Source organism: Fusarium venenatum (assembly GCF_020744135.1).
Source record: "Fusarium venenatum strain MPI-CAGE-CH-0201 chromosome Unknown EDB82scaffold_4, whole genome shotgun sequence".
NCBI lineage: Eukaryota > Fungi > Ascomycota > Sordariomycetes > Hypocreales > Nectriaceae > Fusarium > Fusarium venenatum.
In genome coordinates, this window is record NW_027072132.1 from 3,669,842 (window position 1) to 3,686,225 (window position 16,384).

A 16,384-nucleotide genomic window follows, 5' to 3' on the forward strand; every position below is an offset into this window, starting at 1 on the left:
CAACTTGATCCATGCACAACGGCCCGACGTAAGCTCTCGATACCTTCACTTGTTTAGACTGAACCTTTTATCTTAACCGCGATTCCGTCCTTAATCCTGCATCACTATTAAAACACTTTCATCTCCATATCATCCGTCAATCTTTCTTCGTTCATGCCGCGGTTCGTCAACTGCAATCGACCGATCGCGGGACCTGCGCGACCAAACATCTTTATCCATATTCAATCGCGTTGATCTGCGATCCGATTAATTATATCATCCCAAGCACGGACGCGAAATCTTTCGGGATATGCTTTGATATTGGCGACAAACGGCGCACTCTTCCTCTCCGCCGCGATCGCATTCCATTGTTTCTTTACAAACGACTTCAAGCACTACCGTTTGTTTGCGCATTTACCCCCCGCCGTTTGAGGCGCCTGTCGTGTTGTAACTGCTCTCGAGCCACTCACTCTCCGAACCTTTTTCTGTACAACTCTGCAGCTCCCTCCAACAACCGAGGCAGCAGAATCGCCGTCATCATGAGTACTCCTTGTAAGCTACCCCCAGCATCCCTTTCCTCAAATTCCCTTCCCAATTTCAACACTCTAATCATATCGCGTAACAGTGACTTCTGAAGAGCTCGAGCGCTATACCGCCATCATCGACGATATCCTCGAAACATCCGACCTTGAAACAATCTCGCGAAAGAAGATTAGACAGGGTTTGGAGAATGCTCTTGGCGGCCAAGATCTGAGCGAACAGAAGGTATGCAAGACAAATACGCCTGGCGTCGCTCCACTATACTAGATACCATGGCATGATCTTGCGCTTGCGGCCATTCATTCTTACTGACACACAATAGAACGCCATCAAGCGGCTGATCGAGGCTCGCTTTGATGCCGCTTCTGGGGCTGATACTGGCATCACTCCTCCAACAACTTCCGACTCGCTCGTCGCCAACGGAGTCTCCGATGTAGGCGAAACCGAACAATCTGCGACTCCCGAACCTTCGCGAAAGAAGGTCAAGCGATCATCCTCGGCCGAAGATGCGGACGCTCGGCTCGCTGCTCAACTCCAGGCGCAGGAAAACAGCCTAGCTAGAGGGCGCAAGACTCGAGGAGGTGACAAGCCGACCAAGAAAAAGGCAGCACCACGCAAGAAGAGCGCAAAGAAGGTTAAGGCCGATGACGACAGTGACATGGAACCAGCCGACGGCGAGACTGGCAAGAAGAGGAAGGCTGGAGGTGGTTTCCAAAAGCCTTTCAACTTGAGCGAGACCCTCTCCGAGCTGGTGGGCGAGACACAAGTACGTGATTGTCATTCCCGAGTGTTGTCAATGCTAATACATCAACAGCTATCCCGACCTCAAGTGGTCAAAAAACTTTGGGAACACATCAAAGCCAACGATCTCCAAGACCCGAAGGACAAGCGGCAGATCATATGCGACGACAAGATGCATGCAGTCTTCAAGCAAGCCAAGGTGGACATGTTCAAGATGAACAAGGATATTGGCAGCCACCTTTACCCCGTCGAAGAGTAAAGAGCAAACAACCACTTCTACAACAATAACGGACACTCTACAGAGATTTCGATGACAGCGTTTTGGGCGCGTGGCGGCGTAACCGGTATTCATGATTTGCTCATGTTTCATTTATTCTCTTTGGCGGCAATTCACAGCATAGGAAAAAAGGGGGGCATACCGGGTAGACTTTGGTAGGAATATGGAAGCTCAGAACGAGAGTGGTTCCTTTCGATAGCACGCTGCGGCAGGATGCGCGTACAGGTTGTTTACTTGGCAACGGGTAACTTTGGGCTCGAGAGCTCTTGATGAGTAGCTGAACGCATCTAACTGGTGTCAATCGAGCTAGATACTATATAGTTTTGATAAAGAGAAATTTACTTAGGGCTAACACTTGACTGTGTTTGATTGCCAGTTGGTGATATTCCATGGAGACGTCAAGCCATACACTTCTTTGACACATGCTAAAGTTAAAAGTTAAACGAAATAAGCTCAGTATGCCGGAGTTCATGGCATTAACTACTCGATCATGGGTAGGCAGAATTTCCAGTAATGAGCCTCAGTGACTCAGTTAATCCCATGTCAATTTAATCAGCCTACCGAGTTATTCTGGCCGGTGACTCTAAACTTGAAATGACAACTGAAAAAGAGCCAATTAAAGTTGCCAATTCATGCATCCCTTGTTCGGTGAGTCTTTGCAAAGATTACTCAGCCACAGACACTGGTAGAAGTGGCTCAACGCCACGTCCCCCACGGAGGGCACTTTCACTTTCCGTCACTTTGAATGAAGTTCTGCCCCACCATAAGAGACGACACTCTCGATTTAAAATCTAGTCGACATCATCACTTCTTTCTTCACATATCACCTTTAACCTCGGAAATTTACCATCAATCCCGATCAGGTTGTCTTCAAAATCTCACTGCGAGTTCTATCATAGCTTTGATTTGTCTGTAACTCATAGTCTTCATTCCGTATCAAGCTACCACATCTCAACAATTTGACACTCCTTGTGCGGCCGAGTGACATAAGCAGGCTCTATCTTCGATTTTCACCCTACCCACGACCAAATTTTACCTTCTGGGAGCTCAAAGCTTCTAGCCATGGCTCCAACAGAGGGAGACAACAACACTGGAGTTTCAGCCTCCGAATCCCAACCCCAAGGTGACGGCCAGCGCAACAGAGGACGAGGCCGAGGCAAAGGAAACCAAAATCGACGAGGCGGCCAACGGCGCGGTCGTGGTGGTAATAACGCCAACGTCCCAAATGTCCCTGCCAACCCAGCTGCACAAGACGTTGCCGCTGCAGCTTCACGCGCCCATGCCCTAGCTGCTAGCAAAGCTGCCGAAGCTGCCGGGGACGATGATGATGGCGATGTGTGTTTTATTTGCGCCAATCCGGTTGCCCACCACTCTATTGCACCTTGCAACCACACGACATGCCATATTTGCGGTCTGCGCATGAGGGCTCTTTATAAGACAAAGGACTGTGCTCACTGTCGTGTATGTCCCCTTTCACATGCTCTCCACCAGAGTGTATCACTGACAACTTGATAGACCCCGGCTCCCTATGTCATATTCACCGACGACCCCGAGAAGCGTTTCGAGGAGTACTCAGAAAAAGATATCACTACTACCGACAGCAACATCGGTATCAAGTACACGAATGAGGATATTGTCGGCGACACCGTGCTTCTCCTACGATACAACTGCCCCGAACCTTCATGCGACTTTGCTGGTCTTGGCTGGCCCGACTTGCACCGCCATGTCAAATCTGCTCACAAAAAGCGCATGTGCGACCTGTGCACTCGTAACAAGAGGGTTTTCACACATGAGCATGAGTTATTTGCAGATAAGGAGCTAGAAAAACACATGCGTCATGGAGACGACAAACCTGGCGCGGCCGATCAAACGGGCTTCAAAGGGCATCCACTTTGTGGATTCTGTGGAGAGCGTTTCTACGATGACGATAAGCTGTACGAGCACTGTAGAATGAAGCACGAACGTTGCTTTATTTGTGACAGACGAGATTCGAGACACCCCCACTACTACCTCGACTACAACGCTTTGGAAGAGCATTTCAAGAAGGACCACTACCTCTGCGGCGACCGAGAATGTATGGAAAAGAAGTTTGTTGTCTTCGAGTCCGAGCTGGACTTGCAGGCTCATCAGTTGAGTGAGCACGGCGGTAAAGCGACAGGCAGAGACGCGAGAGTTGTCAACATTTCAGGATTCGACATCCGAACACCATACCAACAGGAGAGAGGAAGCGGTGGTGCCGGTGGAAGAGAGGAAGGAAGACGTGGCGGCAGAGATGGGCGAAGAGGAGGAAATAGAGGCCGGGACCCTAATGCGGAACCGGTTCCTGTCAGCTCAGCCCAGCCTCTACGACGTGACGAGATTGCTTTCCAGCGACAAATGGCCATCCATTCTGCACAGTCAGTCTCGAATCGTACCTTTGGTGGAGCTTTGTCTGCCCCTACACCAGCGCAAGCCTCATCACAATCTCGCGGTGCCAGCTCATCAAACACGCCTCGCGCCAGTCAGACCAACCTTGCTAATCCCATAGAGTCTGCTACTGTCGACCAGACTAATCTCAACCCTGAAGAGCGCGCTCGTCTTGTACGGCACGGTGCTGTTGTCGAGCGAGCGTCAAACCTCCTCGGCAACGACACCCAACGAATGGCCACATTCCGAAGCCACATCTCTTCGTACAGACAGGGTAGCCTTACTGCTCCACAGTTAATTGATGCCTTCTTCACTCTCTTTGCCGACACCTCCTCAAACGCTCTTGGTACCATGGTACGAGAGGTTGCGGATCTTTACGAAGACAAGGGCAAGGCCGAGGCTCTTCGCAAAGCCTGGCAAGATTGGCGAGCTATCAACGAGGATTACCCCAGCTTGCCTGGCCTGAGTGGTATGCATGGCGCAACCTCGAGTTCAAGTGGTTGGGCTGGCGCAGCATCGGCCAACCCAGCTGTTCCCAATGCCAAGGTCACCCAAAAGTACTCGAACCGTGTTCTCAAGCTCAAGAACAGCACAAGACTTGGCGGCCCAGCTCCTGTATCCTCAAGTGGTGCATCATCATGGACTGGTCGCCCTGCCGTCAGCGCTCCACCGCCATCCTCCAACGCGTTCCCATCTCTCCCTTCTTCCAACAACTCCTCCTCTGCATCTCGCTCCAACTGGACAACTCCCACTCCCTCATCATCGCAATCCACGACTCTCAATCGCCCTCGACCTGCTCCCAGACCCACAGGTGAAGACGCTTTCCCGGCTCTTCCAGCGGCACCAAAGCCTACCACCACAATTTTTGGTTACGGCAACGGCCGCGCTGTACGACGTGACTACGGAAACCGCGAGACAAATTTCCAATGGGGTAGTGGACCGAGCACACCAGCTGACGAGGAGCCCGCTGATGACGAAGCGGGTGGTAAGAAGAAGGGTAACAAGAAGGGCAAGAAAGTTCTTGTTCAGTGGGGTTAAATGTCTCGTATATAAATCGGATGGCTAAATAGTGTCGGATCAGTATGTATGCTCCTCAATGGGCAGAATAGCGTCGGGTTTTGGAACTGGATAAATAAAGTGACGAAGCGAGGCGATTTGGCGTTGAAGCATTCCGGTGGAAGGTTGAGTGACGATATGTAGGGCGGGTTATAACAAGACTGGAACTCTTGAGCGCCTCTGTTCAGGTTCATCAGCGATGTTTTTGGCATGTACTAGATATAGTAACAATACGACTGTCCATATATCACATTTGCATTCATGAATCACGTATGTATTCGAGTACGGAAGTCGGAGACTTCATTGTCTGATAACATTTCTTCCTGCTTGCAGGCCGTTACGAGCATACGAGACGAAATTAGTATGACAATTTATGCTATTTAGACTAGACTTCTCAAGCTGTTTATTTCGTACCCAAAGACTTAGGAGGCCAACTTTCTTGTTACCCGCCAGCATCTAGAGAGCCGCGGGTTCGTAGTATTCACGGAAGCGATCGGTCTTATCCCAGCGTATGCTCCAGACAACATTCCAGCATACCAACAACAACGGAGGGAATCGTACTGTCCAAAAGGCGAGATAACCATCAGGAAGAGGTCCCACGTTTCGTTTGAGTGCCTCGGGCATATCTTCGTAGTGATTTCTCTTGTTGCGCAGAGCACGAAGCAGGTCTAGGAGACGGGATCCATTGTACTTGCGCTGCTTGCCAAGGGAGTCCACAAAGTCGCGTGGTAGTGCTTTGAGAAAGTCACCCGTCACGGAAGAGGCGTGGCTCTCAAGCTCAGCCAGTGCCGCTGACGGTGGATCTCTCGGCTCCTTCTCAAAGTGATCTGAGACATCGCACAAGAATGCGAGCCTCTTTCTTGCTGACCAGAAGAAGGGGTGGGCCATGACTTCTTTAGCTGTTGGGCGACATTTAGGGTCCGCTTCAAGCATGGATGCGATGAGGTCCGAGGCCTCATGGGAAAAATCACCAAGAGAGTCGAGAAGATCCAAATTATACTGGCCCTTTCGAATGTTGACTTCTCTCATGTAGCGATCCCCGCAGTCAAAAGGATGCGAACCATTGGTCAAAACATAGAAGAAAACCAGACCAAGCGAGAAAATGTCGATGGCTCGGGTAGCACGTCGGGGCATGGCATTGTCGTCTGCCAAAACAGATCCGGAGCCGCTTTGTGTGCTTAGTTCCATCATAGCACCCTCTCGTGCGTCGTCATCGAGCAGAAGCTCCGGAGCACGCCAACCAGAAGTTCCTGCTGCACGACCCGTAGTCGCACCAAAGGATGATTGTCCGCCCTCCAGTTTCTTACACAGTCCAAAATCAGATACCAGCAATCTTGGTTTACCATCCTTGCCTTTGTTGACAAGAATGTTTTGCGGTTTAAGATCACGATGGACGATACGAAGCTCGTGTAGATGGCTGATTCCGTTGGTTATCTGATAGAGAACGTTGGGCAAATCATGTCGTCCAGCGTTTGCAAGGTCACGGAAGTAGTGTGGCCTCTCGATAACATCAGCCAACGAAGCAGCACACCGCTCCAGTGCGATGTAAAGGAATCCATCGCGGATTTGCTGCGAGTAATATCGGATAACTAAAGCGGTCAGAGTTGGGTGCTTACGAATGTGAAGAGAAACTTACCATTGGGATGATCGTCACTCTCTCTCAAAAGTCTGGTCTCTTGAGAAGCGATATCATAGAACTGGATCAACATGCGCTTGACAGCGACAGCTCTACCATCGAATTTGCCGGCAAACACCAATGTACCGTTGCTTCCTGTACCCAGCTGCTCATCTGTGTTCACCTCAATATTTCCCATACGAATAGTAGAGCCCGTCACAGATTGCATATCATCATGTACCGTCATTACATCAGGCTCAAGACTAGGCCTTTCGCCCAATTTCTTGGCATTGTTCACGGCATCCTCAACAGTAGCTGTGGCAGGGTCATCGCCACGAGACTGGGAGCCTTCTTGAGCCCGGCCCTTTCGATGTTTGACACCACCGCGTCTCCCTCTGTGTGCCTTTTTCTTCTTCTCGGGTTGTGCACCATTCTGGTTGGCATTGGCTGGCGTGTTCTGGTTCTGATTCTGAAGAGTGTTTTGCAGATCATTCGCTATCTTGACGGGTGCTTCCACATTGGCTTCAACCACCGGCTTTTTAGGTTTGGGGGTCGCTTCCCGATCGCTGAGCTCCACTTCCTTTACAGGAGTGTGTGGGAATGCATCAGGTTCCAATTTGGATGATTCGGGAGCTGGTACAGGGGGCTCTTTTGTGCTCTCCTCAAGCTGTTCACCGAGTGTTTCGGACTTCACTTCTTCTGAAGTGGGCTCGGGTGTGCTGTCTCGGTTTACTTCCGTATCAGTGCTTTGTGCATCATCGACGACATTCTCGGTGACGTTCTCAGTTTCTGTAATCGCCAGGATATCTTGAAGTTCCTTCCAGAAACCTCTACGTTTTCCACGCTTGAGGTGTCGGCGGATGTTTTTCTGGTTGTAATACAACACCGAGACAAAGATGATGATGACAACGGGGTTAGTGATGAAGTCTTTGATGCTCTTGGCGGCACTGTCAGGTATCGATTTGATCTTATCAAAAATGGTGGGTTCGTCCGCAAACCCAACTTCAGTATGAGGTTGGGGATCAACCTCCAACTCGTTGGGGTCATCATATACATCATGTACGTCGGGCACCTCGATTGAACCAGCAGGCAGACTGGGAGCATGAAAGCTACCTCTCTTATCAGTGTTGCCAAGATAATGCGTGCCTACCAAGACTTTTGACAGCTTTGTTTGGTTGAGCGTATCCCAAGGAGGAGCAATATCCCACCAGTCAGAGCGGGACATTTGGGCCACAGGCGCATGGGCAATGAGAGGGTACAGTTGACCAGACATGACATACCAGTCTCCAGCTCGAGTTTGGTTTAGGAAAATGCTGTTACTGCGCATCCGGTCTTGTGTCTCATCCTCTGCTGGCATTGGTGGCTGGGGAAGTACAACAAGATCGGGGTTGCTTTCGGATGTAGCGTCACCTGGTCGGCATACATCAAAGACTCGGGCGACAGGTGCTGCAAAGTGCTCGCTAAAAACAGGCACCTTCTCAGATCGTGTATAGTCAAACGCATACACCTTGCCATCATGTTGACTTGTGATGTACTTCTTATCTAGGGAAGAATGATGTTGCTGGAAAAGGTCGCTGTCGTAGTTGTTGGGGCTCCACTCGGAATATTTGAGGGTAGCAATGGGAAGACCGTCATCGCGTCGCTGAATTCCAACAGTGTATTCGGTTCTTCCCAACGTGATAGTGCCGGTCGAGCTGCACTCCAAGTTGCCTGCGTCATATAGGGTGTCAGGTCGTGAGCAGCTCTCGGCTTCGTTTACATGAGACCCTCCAGAGCCGAACCATTTGAGAACTCTTCCACTTGCAGCATCTAGGGTGATCATTGTCGTCTTTTTGTCGCCAGTGTAAACAACGGGAGAACTATCGTCGGCGTATGGCGCCAGCTCTTCGACGAGCTTCTTCATGGTGAAGCCTGTCTTGATGAAACCTTGATTTGAGTCTGGTGCCCACATATAAATTCCGCCGTCTCGATTGGGTTCAACAGCCCAAACGTAATGGTCGACTGCACGGTAATTTTCATCAAGGGTGGATTCTTCGGAGCGGTAATGTTTAGTCTCTACCATAGGCTGGTCGACTTCGAGATGCCAGAGCTTCTTTCCAGTTCGTCTGTCGTTGGCGTATAGGTCTCCGTCGACGGTCGCCAGAAGTACAAAGTCTTCTACTTCCCAATCCTTCAGATTCCGCGCAATCTGCGGCGAGGCCAGTCCAGATGCAAAAGCGCTGCTGGACCGAAGATATGAAGGGTTTGGTGCTCCTACGGACCTCGAGTCCGGAGCCAAAGTTGCGAGGGCGCTCGCATCGTCAGGAATTCGTTGATCTCTCTTTCGGTTCTTTCGGTTGTATTCTTCCTTTTGCCGAGGCTGTGTGGAAGGTCGTTTTACTTGATGTTGATTGACAGTTTCACGCGCCTTGGCCGCGTCAATGGACGTGACGGCCCATTGAACGGCATCGGCAACTGACTGCTGCTGACTGCCACCGGGGCGTTGCAGTTCGCTGACTGGTCGGTGCTGCTGCTGAGCATCGACAAGTTGCAACCAGGGCAGGAGTATAACAGCAACCAAGGCGAAGAGCTTTTGCTGGGGACGTCCCTCGCCAGGAGGTCGTCGCAGCATTTTGGGCCAAGGTTAACGCTGCGGGCGGTCACATAGGACCGCGGCAGCGGAATGTACTTGTCGATTCGAATGTGTTGAAGTCAGGCTGGGTCTTGATGGCTCGTTGTTTTATAGTCTATTGAGATGGAGGGGATGGTGGTTGCAATGCAAAATGAAGTCACAAATCGACTGCTGGAGCCGTTGGAAATGCGGAGTCGGACTCGAAAACGGCGGGTAGCGTTGAGGGACGTTGAGTATTGATCGAATATTCGGTTTTGGGTTATATCCAAGAGACGATATTACTATATAGTGGAATATCCAAGATGAAAGAAATAAATGAATGAGAGGTTGGAATGGAATACGGGGGAAAGGTTGGGCAGGGAGTCCCAGCACAAAACGCTTGTTCTTTTTGCCCTGCCCTGGCCTGGGCTTGGCTGGACTGTCCTTCCGTCTGACACCACTCAAGGGACGAGGGGGGGCAGGCACGTTTCTGAGAGTGGGCAATAGAATCGACCGGCGTGGCACGGACAAGAAGGTCAGGGACTGACGAGGAAGGAGGGAGGGGAGCTTCACTGTGGCTTCAGAGGGACGAAAAGATTGACCACTAACAGGACAAGGGATGAAATCATTTCATCCGTTTATTGTGTTGAAGCCATGCTATTTGCCGAGTTATTTTCTACCTCTTCCACTCAGATATCAATTATTCTGCTCCCCTCCAAGTCAAGGTATGAAGGCCGTATTCTACACAATACGCACTGTAGGCGATCCAGGCCTTTGTTTTTTTACACTGATGGAGGTCTTGGTTTTTCTCTAGGACTGGGCGTACAGTAAGACATCGGAAAGACACGCCGATATCTAGAGATTACTCGAGTATCCAAGACAAGACCGAATTCCAGTTAGTAGACAATTAAAGGTATTCTCCTTGCATTATTATATCAGGCACGGCAAATATGAAATCAGGCAGTGCAATTTATACGTACGGGCTGATGAGAAAGGAGAGCAAAACATGTTTGTAGCAATAACCATTCAGGAACTGTATTACAAGCCCTTTTTGAACTGGTTCGCGGGGAATCGGATTGCTACACTTTATCGCCCAATCATAATTAAGAATCTTGCATTAGTAACAGTTTCAAAAGGTTGATATTGGTGATGATAATCGGTAACCTTGCTGATTGACTTGATCTTGATACATGGGATGCTTTGGTAAATACGTTTTGTTTGTTTGATGGAATGACCATATAGTCTCTATAGCTGATTTGCCATTGATATCACAAGGTTGGGTCTCAAGCTTCTGTATTGCCTCAAACCGTGTAACAACATATCAAACCCAAGTCCTTCGTTGGACTGTGTCTATTCTATTCACTCTTCTTTTTTGTGGGCTTGGATTCGCTTATTGCTACCCCCGGATCGGATGGTCTGTGCCTGCGGGGACCTATTTACTTAGGTAGGTTCCGCCCCACTCTCCCTTGAATGGTCAGGTAGATGGTGCAATTTGCAATGGACATTTCAAACTCTAGGGTAAATTCTCTTCAACATCACCACCAATTAGGTACTATCATGAACTACAAATTGGCTTCTTCTATTTTGGTACTCTTGATTGGGATATTGAACAAATCAAACTCACTCAAAAACTCAATTATATGAGCGAATTTACAAAGATCCCGAATGCATGTATCTACATTCACAGGGACATGTGGATCTTAGATCTGCAGACTACGAACAAGTCATCAATGCTTCTATCAAATCTACTCAACAAACAGTTGACCGCCATCTTGCCGACATGACGGAACTGCAAGATTCCACTTAGCAGCTATACAGCTTCTCATATACACAAAATCCAATCCTATCATGTATTCAAATTCTCATTAAAATCTGTGTGTCTCCAGCTAGGGCATACATCCCTTGAACTCACATACAACCCATGCTCTATCCGTGTCAACCCTGCTTATCTCAAGCAGCCACCATCGTACGTCCGAACCCTTGTAGGAAAGGATGCGCAAGCTGTGAAATCAGAGGTGACGATAGCTCGGAACCCCTACATCAAGTCATGACCTCAGCTCAAGGGCACATGAATGCAATGGAATGTGCGTGCTCTTAGCTCTGCCGAGCATCCTCGATCCTCATCTTGGCATTGCTAAATGCCACATCCAGTTGGTCTATCCTTCTCAGCATTTCAGCTTCACACGTAGGTGTATATATTATGAGCTGCTTAATGAAGAGACTCAACACTGGTCGAAGCAGGTCGAAGCATTCTTGAAAGCGGTCGCCAAAGCCGTCCCTTACTATGCTCTGGGGTTCCATGGACAGCACAGTAACGAGCTTGGTTTGGTTGATGCCGAACTTTCCGGAATGTTAGCTTGTAATCTTTTAGGGGACCTTTTTAACTCGTGTCTCACACGAATACCGCAAGGGTCGTGACGTACCGTGTCAAAGGCCGAACAAATTGCCCCCTGATCTTCCCAGCCGAAAAGTATCGTGGGAGGACGACTGATCTTGCTGGATATTTCTTGAATCCTATCAACCATGTCTTGGCAGTGCAAGAATGTGTTCTATGTGTAAATGTTAGCCCAGACCAAGTAATACTGCAGTAAAATGTGAGGACGCACTCCAATAACCTGGACCTTCACACCGTCGCCTCCGATGTTGGACGCTTGCAGTATTAAGTCGGACGCTAGACTCTGTATCCCTTGCATGGCATTCTTGAGGTCCTCTGGGATCACCCCAGTAGAGATGCGGGAGGGAGTTTCTGGGACGGGAATCTGGTCGACAATCGGGTCGATAGGTTCAACAATTGTTTCGAAGACAGGTTCAACAGCCAGTTCGGCAACTGGTTCAATAATTGGCTCGATAACTGGCTCGACAATAGAGTCAATAATAGGGTCGCCGATAGGGTCGGAAACTAGTTCAATAACCGGTTCAATGACTGGTTCAACAGCCGGCTCAATACCTGGCTGAATAATTGGATCGACAATTGGCTCGACGGCTGGTTCAATAATCGGCTCAACAATTGGTTCGACAACTGGTTGGATAATTGGTTCGACGGCTGGTTCGACGACTTGTTCAATAACTGTTTCGACAGCTGGTTCAATAGCTAGTTCGACAACCGGATCGATAATTGGCTCGATGATTGATTCAATGATAGGGTCGACTGCTGCGTTGACAACTGGCTCAACATCTTGTTCAATAGCTGGTTCGACGATTGACTCGACGACTGGCTCAGCAACCGGCTCGACGGCTGGTTCAATAATTGATTCGACAATTGGGTCGACGATTGGGTTGATAATTGGAGGTACTTCCTCAGAAACTGGTATCGGGAGTGCTGTTGAAGCGGCGATCTTGGTTATAGCAGAGATGCTAGAGAGGATAAATAGTGTGACTCGCATAATGGACCGTGATTCCCTTTACTTATCAGATCAGGGAGTCCAAGTAATATTCTACCACTAGAGCAGACGCCACCGTAAAATAATTCGAGAAGAATGTAATCCTCTTCCGAATGGAGAGTTGAGAGTTGGATGTAAATGAAGCCAAGGTCATCAAGAGATCACAGGAGTTGCCAGTTAAGCCAGCCGTGCAGAATGCTTTCTTTTATCAATTTTATTCCCCCTTTTCCAGAGTGGTCTTCCTTGTTGGTCCAACAGACATCAAGATGTAAGTGGGATCGCATTTCTTGGTCTGAGTACATTTAATATGAAGTGGCGGATTTAAATGGTCAGCAGCTTGGCCATCCGGTTCGACCGGCTCCATTATGCAATCTTTCTTGACCCTTCTTCTTGGCAGTCATCCACTTAGATAGGACGGGTATACCTACATTAAAATAGAATAATTGCTTATGGCAGGTCTTGAATCAGCGTAGAGGAAAGGACTAGATATGGGAAAGGCGTTGTCTCGGATGATGGACTGTGCACTAGATACAAAATAAACAACCAACAAGGTGTGTAGTGTAATATTGTGTCAGTGTCCTGAATGGCTAGGAAAGCACGGGCGATGTGATTCATATAATACTAGTAGACGGCTGTAAGATATCGAATACACCAGTTGGCTAGTTTTTACGACGAGGCATAACACTCGGACAATTAAGACTGATGGTCATAATGTATAGGAACTATATTGAAAGTCCACAGTTCACAATACTACGGATACGGCTGAGAAGAAGCAAGGATGATTTACCTATAAAAATCATTGACGCGCACATATAACATTTCAAAACGCACCCTAGAATGCAACTTATAAATAATTTGCTGTCAAAGACGCCCCGACTTGAACCAATTCCAGGTAGCGTTAATCACACATGGAGCGGATAGATTTCTAAGACAGTCACAAGTATCCTTAATGGAATATGCAGAGATGGACGACTATAGATTACTCCGGAAAATGCTTTTAGAGAGTCCAAGAATTGGACCTGTCCTTCTTTTGAACATGACAAAGAATTTCATTACGTGACCCCTCGCCCTGACCAGTTTTCTACCGCGATACAAGCAAATCACTCCTATGCAATTGCAGAGAAGCCCTCTAAGGGAGAACTTCCTCACTTTCCTCAATAACCTCCTCGACAATTTCCTCAATCACCCGATCCTCCTCTGATGATGTATCCAGGGACTTTGTGTAGGCCTCTAGCAGAGGAGCGTGAGGATCCTTTGGTAGGCCAAGCGCCTCGCGCTCTTCCAGCACGTCGGCCTCCATAGACTCACGCCAGATGTGCCACTCCTCGAGCATGCGGCGACGAGCCTCAACAACAGCCAAATCAGCAGACGCACCACGGTCGGCATCTTCTTGCTCAAAGACACGGCTGTAGTCTCGGAGGTTCTTGCGGACCGCCTTCTGCTCCTCCTTCGTAAGGAGAGTCGCAGGCCGAGGGCGCCACGAGAACTGCTTGAACTTCTCAAGGGGCTCTTCTCGCAGAGCCTCACCCTTGAAGTCGTAGATGTGGTAACCGTTTTCCATCTATGATGTATTAGCACGAAACTCGGAATAGTGTGTCAGATTAAACTTACAGAGTGCTTCCAGGCAGATGCCCAAGAGGCGACGAATCGACCTGAAGGGTCCCACTCGACATCTGTGACGCCGTAGTGGTCGGCGGTGTTCATAGCCTGGAGGTTGGCGGTAAGGTCCTTGTCGGACTCGGGCTTCTCACCCTCAAAGTCGAGGTCGTAGAAGTCGAGGTCGGAGCTCTGTGTGTTGGCAATGGTGGCAATAACAACAAAGCGACCACGAGGCGACCAGTAAATAGCGTTGCTGTTCTTCTTGTCGAGTGTTCGGAGGTGCTTGAAGTTGCCCACTTGCTGGCCCTTCTTAGCCTTTTCAGGGCAAAAGAAGGAGACTGCCGTCTTGGGAGCGACGGCAGTAACACCGGCAGGCTCGGTTGTGGAGATGATGGCGAATCGGTCACCCTTGGGTTCCCAAGCAAAGTTGATGACGGTGTCCTTAATGGTGTCAACAACCTCAACAGGAACGCCCTTCTCCTTGACACGGAAGATCTCAAGAGTTGTGGCTTGAGACTTCTTGGACTTGGAGTGTCGATCGACCTTGACGCAAATGTAGGCAGCCTCGGATTGCCAGTGAAGCTTAGCATCGCTGACACTGAAGAGGTTGAGAGATCGAACAACCTCTTTTGAGGGAATGCTCATCAATCCAACCTTGGCGGGGTTGCTGCCAATTTCGGGAGTCCAGTAGCAGAAAAGCTGCTCGTATTCCTTGACACTGTCGCGCTTAGGGGTAGCAGGAGCCCAGTCAAAGTCCACAACACCGTCGATCTTGATGGAGGTCTTGTCGAGGAGGTTCATGCGGGGGAGCTCGTAGACGGAGATAGACTGGCCAGGGTTAAGACGGGCAACGTACTTGTCGTCGGACGACCACTTGAAGGCAGGCCACTGCATCTTGGGCGGGGGCTTGCCATCCTCAACCTTGGGAGGCTCAAGGTTGGCGAAAGATCGAAGAGGGGTAGCGGTAGCGATATCCCAGATAACGTAGTTCTTGCCGTGGTCGTCGATAGAGAGAGCGGGGTGGCCCTCATCGGGGATGGAGATGGGGCGGTTGGACCAGGTGACGATGTACTTCTCACCGGGGGAGAAAGCGACCATGTTCACGAAAGGGTGAGCAAATCGAGCCTGTCGCGACCATGAAGGGCCGCCCCAAAGCTGGACACCCTGAGCGTGGACGGAGGTGAGGTATGTGCCTAGCACACTCCATTGGACGAAGGTCTCTGTCCAATGCTGGCGCTCAACAATGTTCTCGGGCTGGTCCTTCTCATTGTTCCAGTAGATTCCGACGCTTTCACCACGGTACATAACGAACTGATCGCGGCCACGACCTGAGGGGTCCTTGAGGAACGATCGCAGGTGCTCCTTCTCGGTGAAGTCTTCGATTTCGGGTGGTTGGTAGTTCTCGTCAATGCGACCTTCTCGTCCGTAGCGCTCGATATCGGTGAACTTGTTGACGCGGAGAGTGTGCTTCTTGTCGAGAGGAGTGAGGTCGAGCTGGCGAGTAGCGGCGGCAGCCTCGGCGGGTGAGGAGTACTCGACAAAGGCGAATCTTTATGGGATCAGTTCCAAGCTCTTTTGCATATTCATTCCACGTATAACACCTACCGAAGAGACTTTCCATCGTCGCCCATGGGCATGTGTACGGAGTCCTCGCGTGTCTTGCCGACTGTGTTGAGCTTCTTCAACAAGAACTTGACCAGCTTAGGCTTCTGGTCCTCAGTGACCTGGGGAAGGCCGTCGATGACGACAAAGTTGTCATAGCCTTGGTCTAGGGAAACCTCGAATCTCTCTCGCAGGTCGGAGATATCAATATCATCATCGTTGAACTCGTCATCGTCAAGGTCGGCCTCGCGAAGGTGGTCGAAAGAGGGTGCCATGATGGGCGATATGTGGTTGTTGGAGGGGTGCAAGAAAAAATGCCCCGCTCTCGAATCTGGATGTTTTTTTTTTTCGAGGGTTTTAAAGGGTTCGGCTACCGAGCACAAGGTCTGCGAAAAAGGCCTTTATGCGCTCAGGAGATATGACCTCTGGAAGACGCGCGGTATTCTGTCTAAAACCGCGGAGAAGATCGCTAGGGAACGTGCGGAGTCTTGATGTTGCGGTGGCCAACCTAGTTCCAACACAAATTTGGTGTTCTTGCTTCACTTCTGCGAAAGTGTGCGTGTTACGGAGAAATGATTGTCCTCCTTCCGAAATCCGTC

General features: G+C 49.7%; 5 protein-coding genes across 5 annotated transcripts; 2 read left to right on the plus strand and 3 right to left on the minus strand.

Annotated features, from left to right (window-relative positions):
- The first annotated feature begins 248 nt into the window (after nucleotides 1–248).
- On the plus strand, nucleotides 249–1,685 carry EDB82DRAFT_318732 (SWIB/MDM2 domain-containing protein). The gene is made up of 4 exons (XM_025738184.2): nucleotides 249–531; nucleotides 605–744; nucleotides 842–1,285; nucleotides 1,334–1,685. The coding sequence occupies exons 1-4, from the start codon at nucleotides 519–521 to the stop codon at nucleotides 1,517–1,519; spliced, it is 783 nt and encodes a 260-aa protein (XP_025592970.1). The 5' UTR covers nucleotides 249–518; the 3' UTR covers nucleotides 1,520–1,685.
- Nucleotides 1,686–2,283: 598 nt separating this feature from the next.
- On the plus strand, nucleotides 2,284–5,354 carry EDB82DRAFT_452202 (uncharacterized protein). The gene is made up of 2 exons (XM_025738185.2): nucleotides 2,284–2,998; nucleotides 3,053–5,354. Exons 1-2 carry the CDS (start codon nucleotides 2,600–2,602, stop codon nucleotides 4,979–4,981), a joined length of 2,328 nt encoding a protein of 775 aa, XP_025592971.1. The 5' UTR covers nucleotides 2,284–2,599; the 3' UTR covers nucleotides 4,982–5,354.
- On the minus strand, nucleotides 5,287–9,382 carry EDB82DRAFT_318760 (uncharacterized protein). Its single transcript, XM_025738186.2, has 2 exons — nucleotides 6,636–9,382; nucleotides 5,287–6,588 (listed from the first exon to the last, which is right to left on the minus strand). The coding sequence occupies exons 1-2, from the start codon at nucleotides 9,223–9,225 to the stop codon at nucleotides 5,456–5,458; spliced, it is 3,723 nt and encodes a 1,240-aa protein (XP_025592972.1). The 5' UTR covers nucleotides 9,226–9,382; the 3' UTR covers nucleotides 5,287–5,455.
- A 1,673-nt stretch (nucleotides 9,383–11,055) lies between these two features.
- EDB82DRAFT_514550 (uncharacterized protein) lies at nucleotides 11,056–12,881 on the minus strand. The gene is made up of 3 exons (XM_025738188.2): nucleotides 11,811–12,881; nucleotides 11,628–11,753; nucleotides 11,056–11,544 (listed from the first exon to the last, which is right to left on the minus strand). The coding sequence occupies exons 1-3, from the start codon at nucleotides 12,585–12,587 to the stop codon at nucleotides 11,299–11,301; spliced, it is 1,149 nt and encodes a 382-aa protein (XP_025592973.1). The 5' UTR covers nucleotides 12,588–12,881; the 3' UTR covers nucleotides 11,056–11,298.
- A 551-nt stretch (nucleotides 12,882–13,432) lies between these two features.
- EDB82DRAFT_514554 (eukaryotic translation initiation factor eIF2A-domain-containing protein) lies at nucleotides 13,433–16,312 on the minus strand. The gene is made up of 3 exons (XM_025738189.2): nucleotides 15,789–16,312; nucleotides 14,196–15,732; nucleotides 13,433–14,145 (listed from the first exon to the last, which is right to left on the minus strand). Exons 1-3 carry the CDS (start codon nucleotides 16,058–16,060, stop codon nucleotides 13,714–13,716), a joined length of 2,241 nt encoding a protein of 746 aa, XP_025592974.1. The 5' UTR covers nucleotides 16,061–16,312; the 3' UTR covers nucleotides 13,433–13,713.
- Between the last annotated feature and the right edge of the window lie 72 nt (nucleotides 16,313–16,384).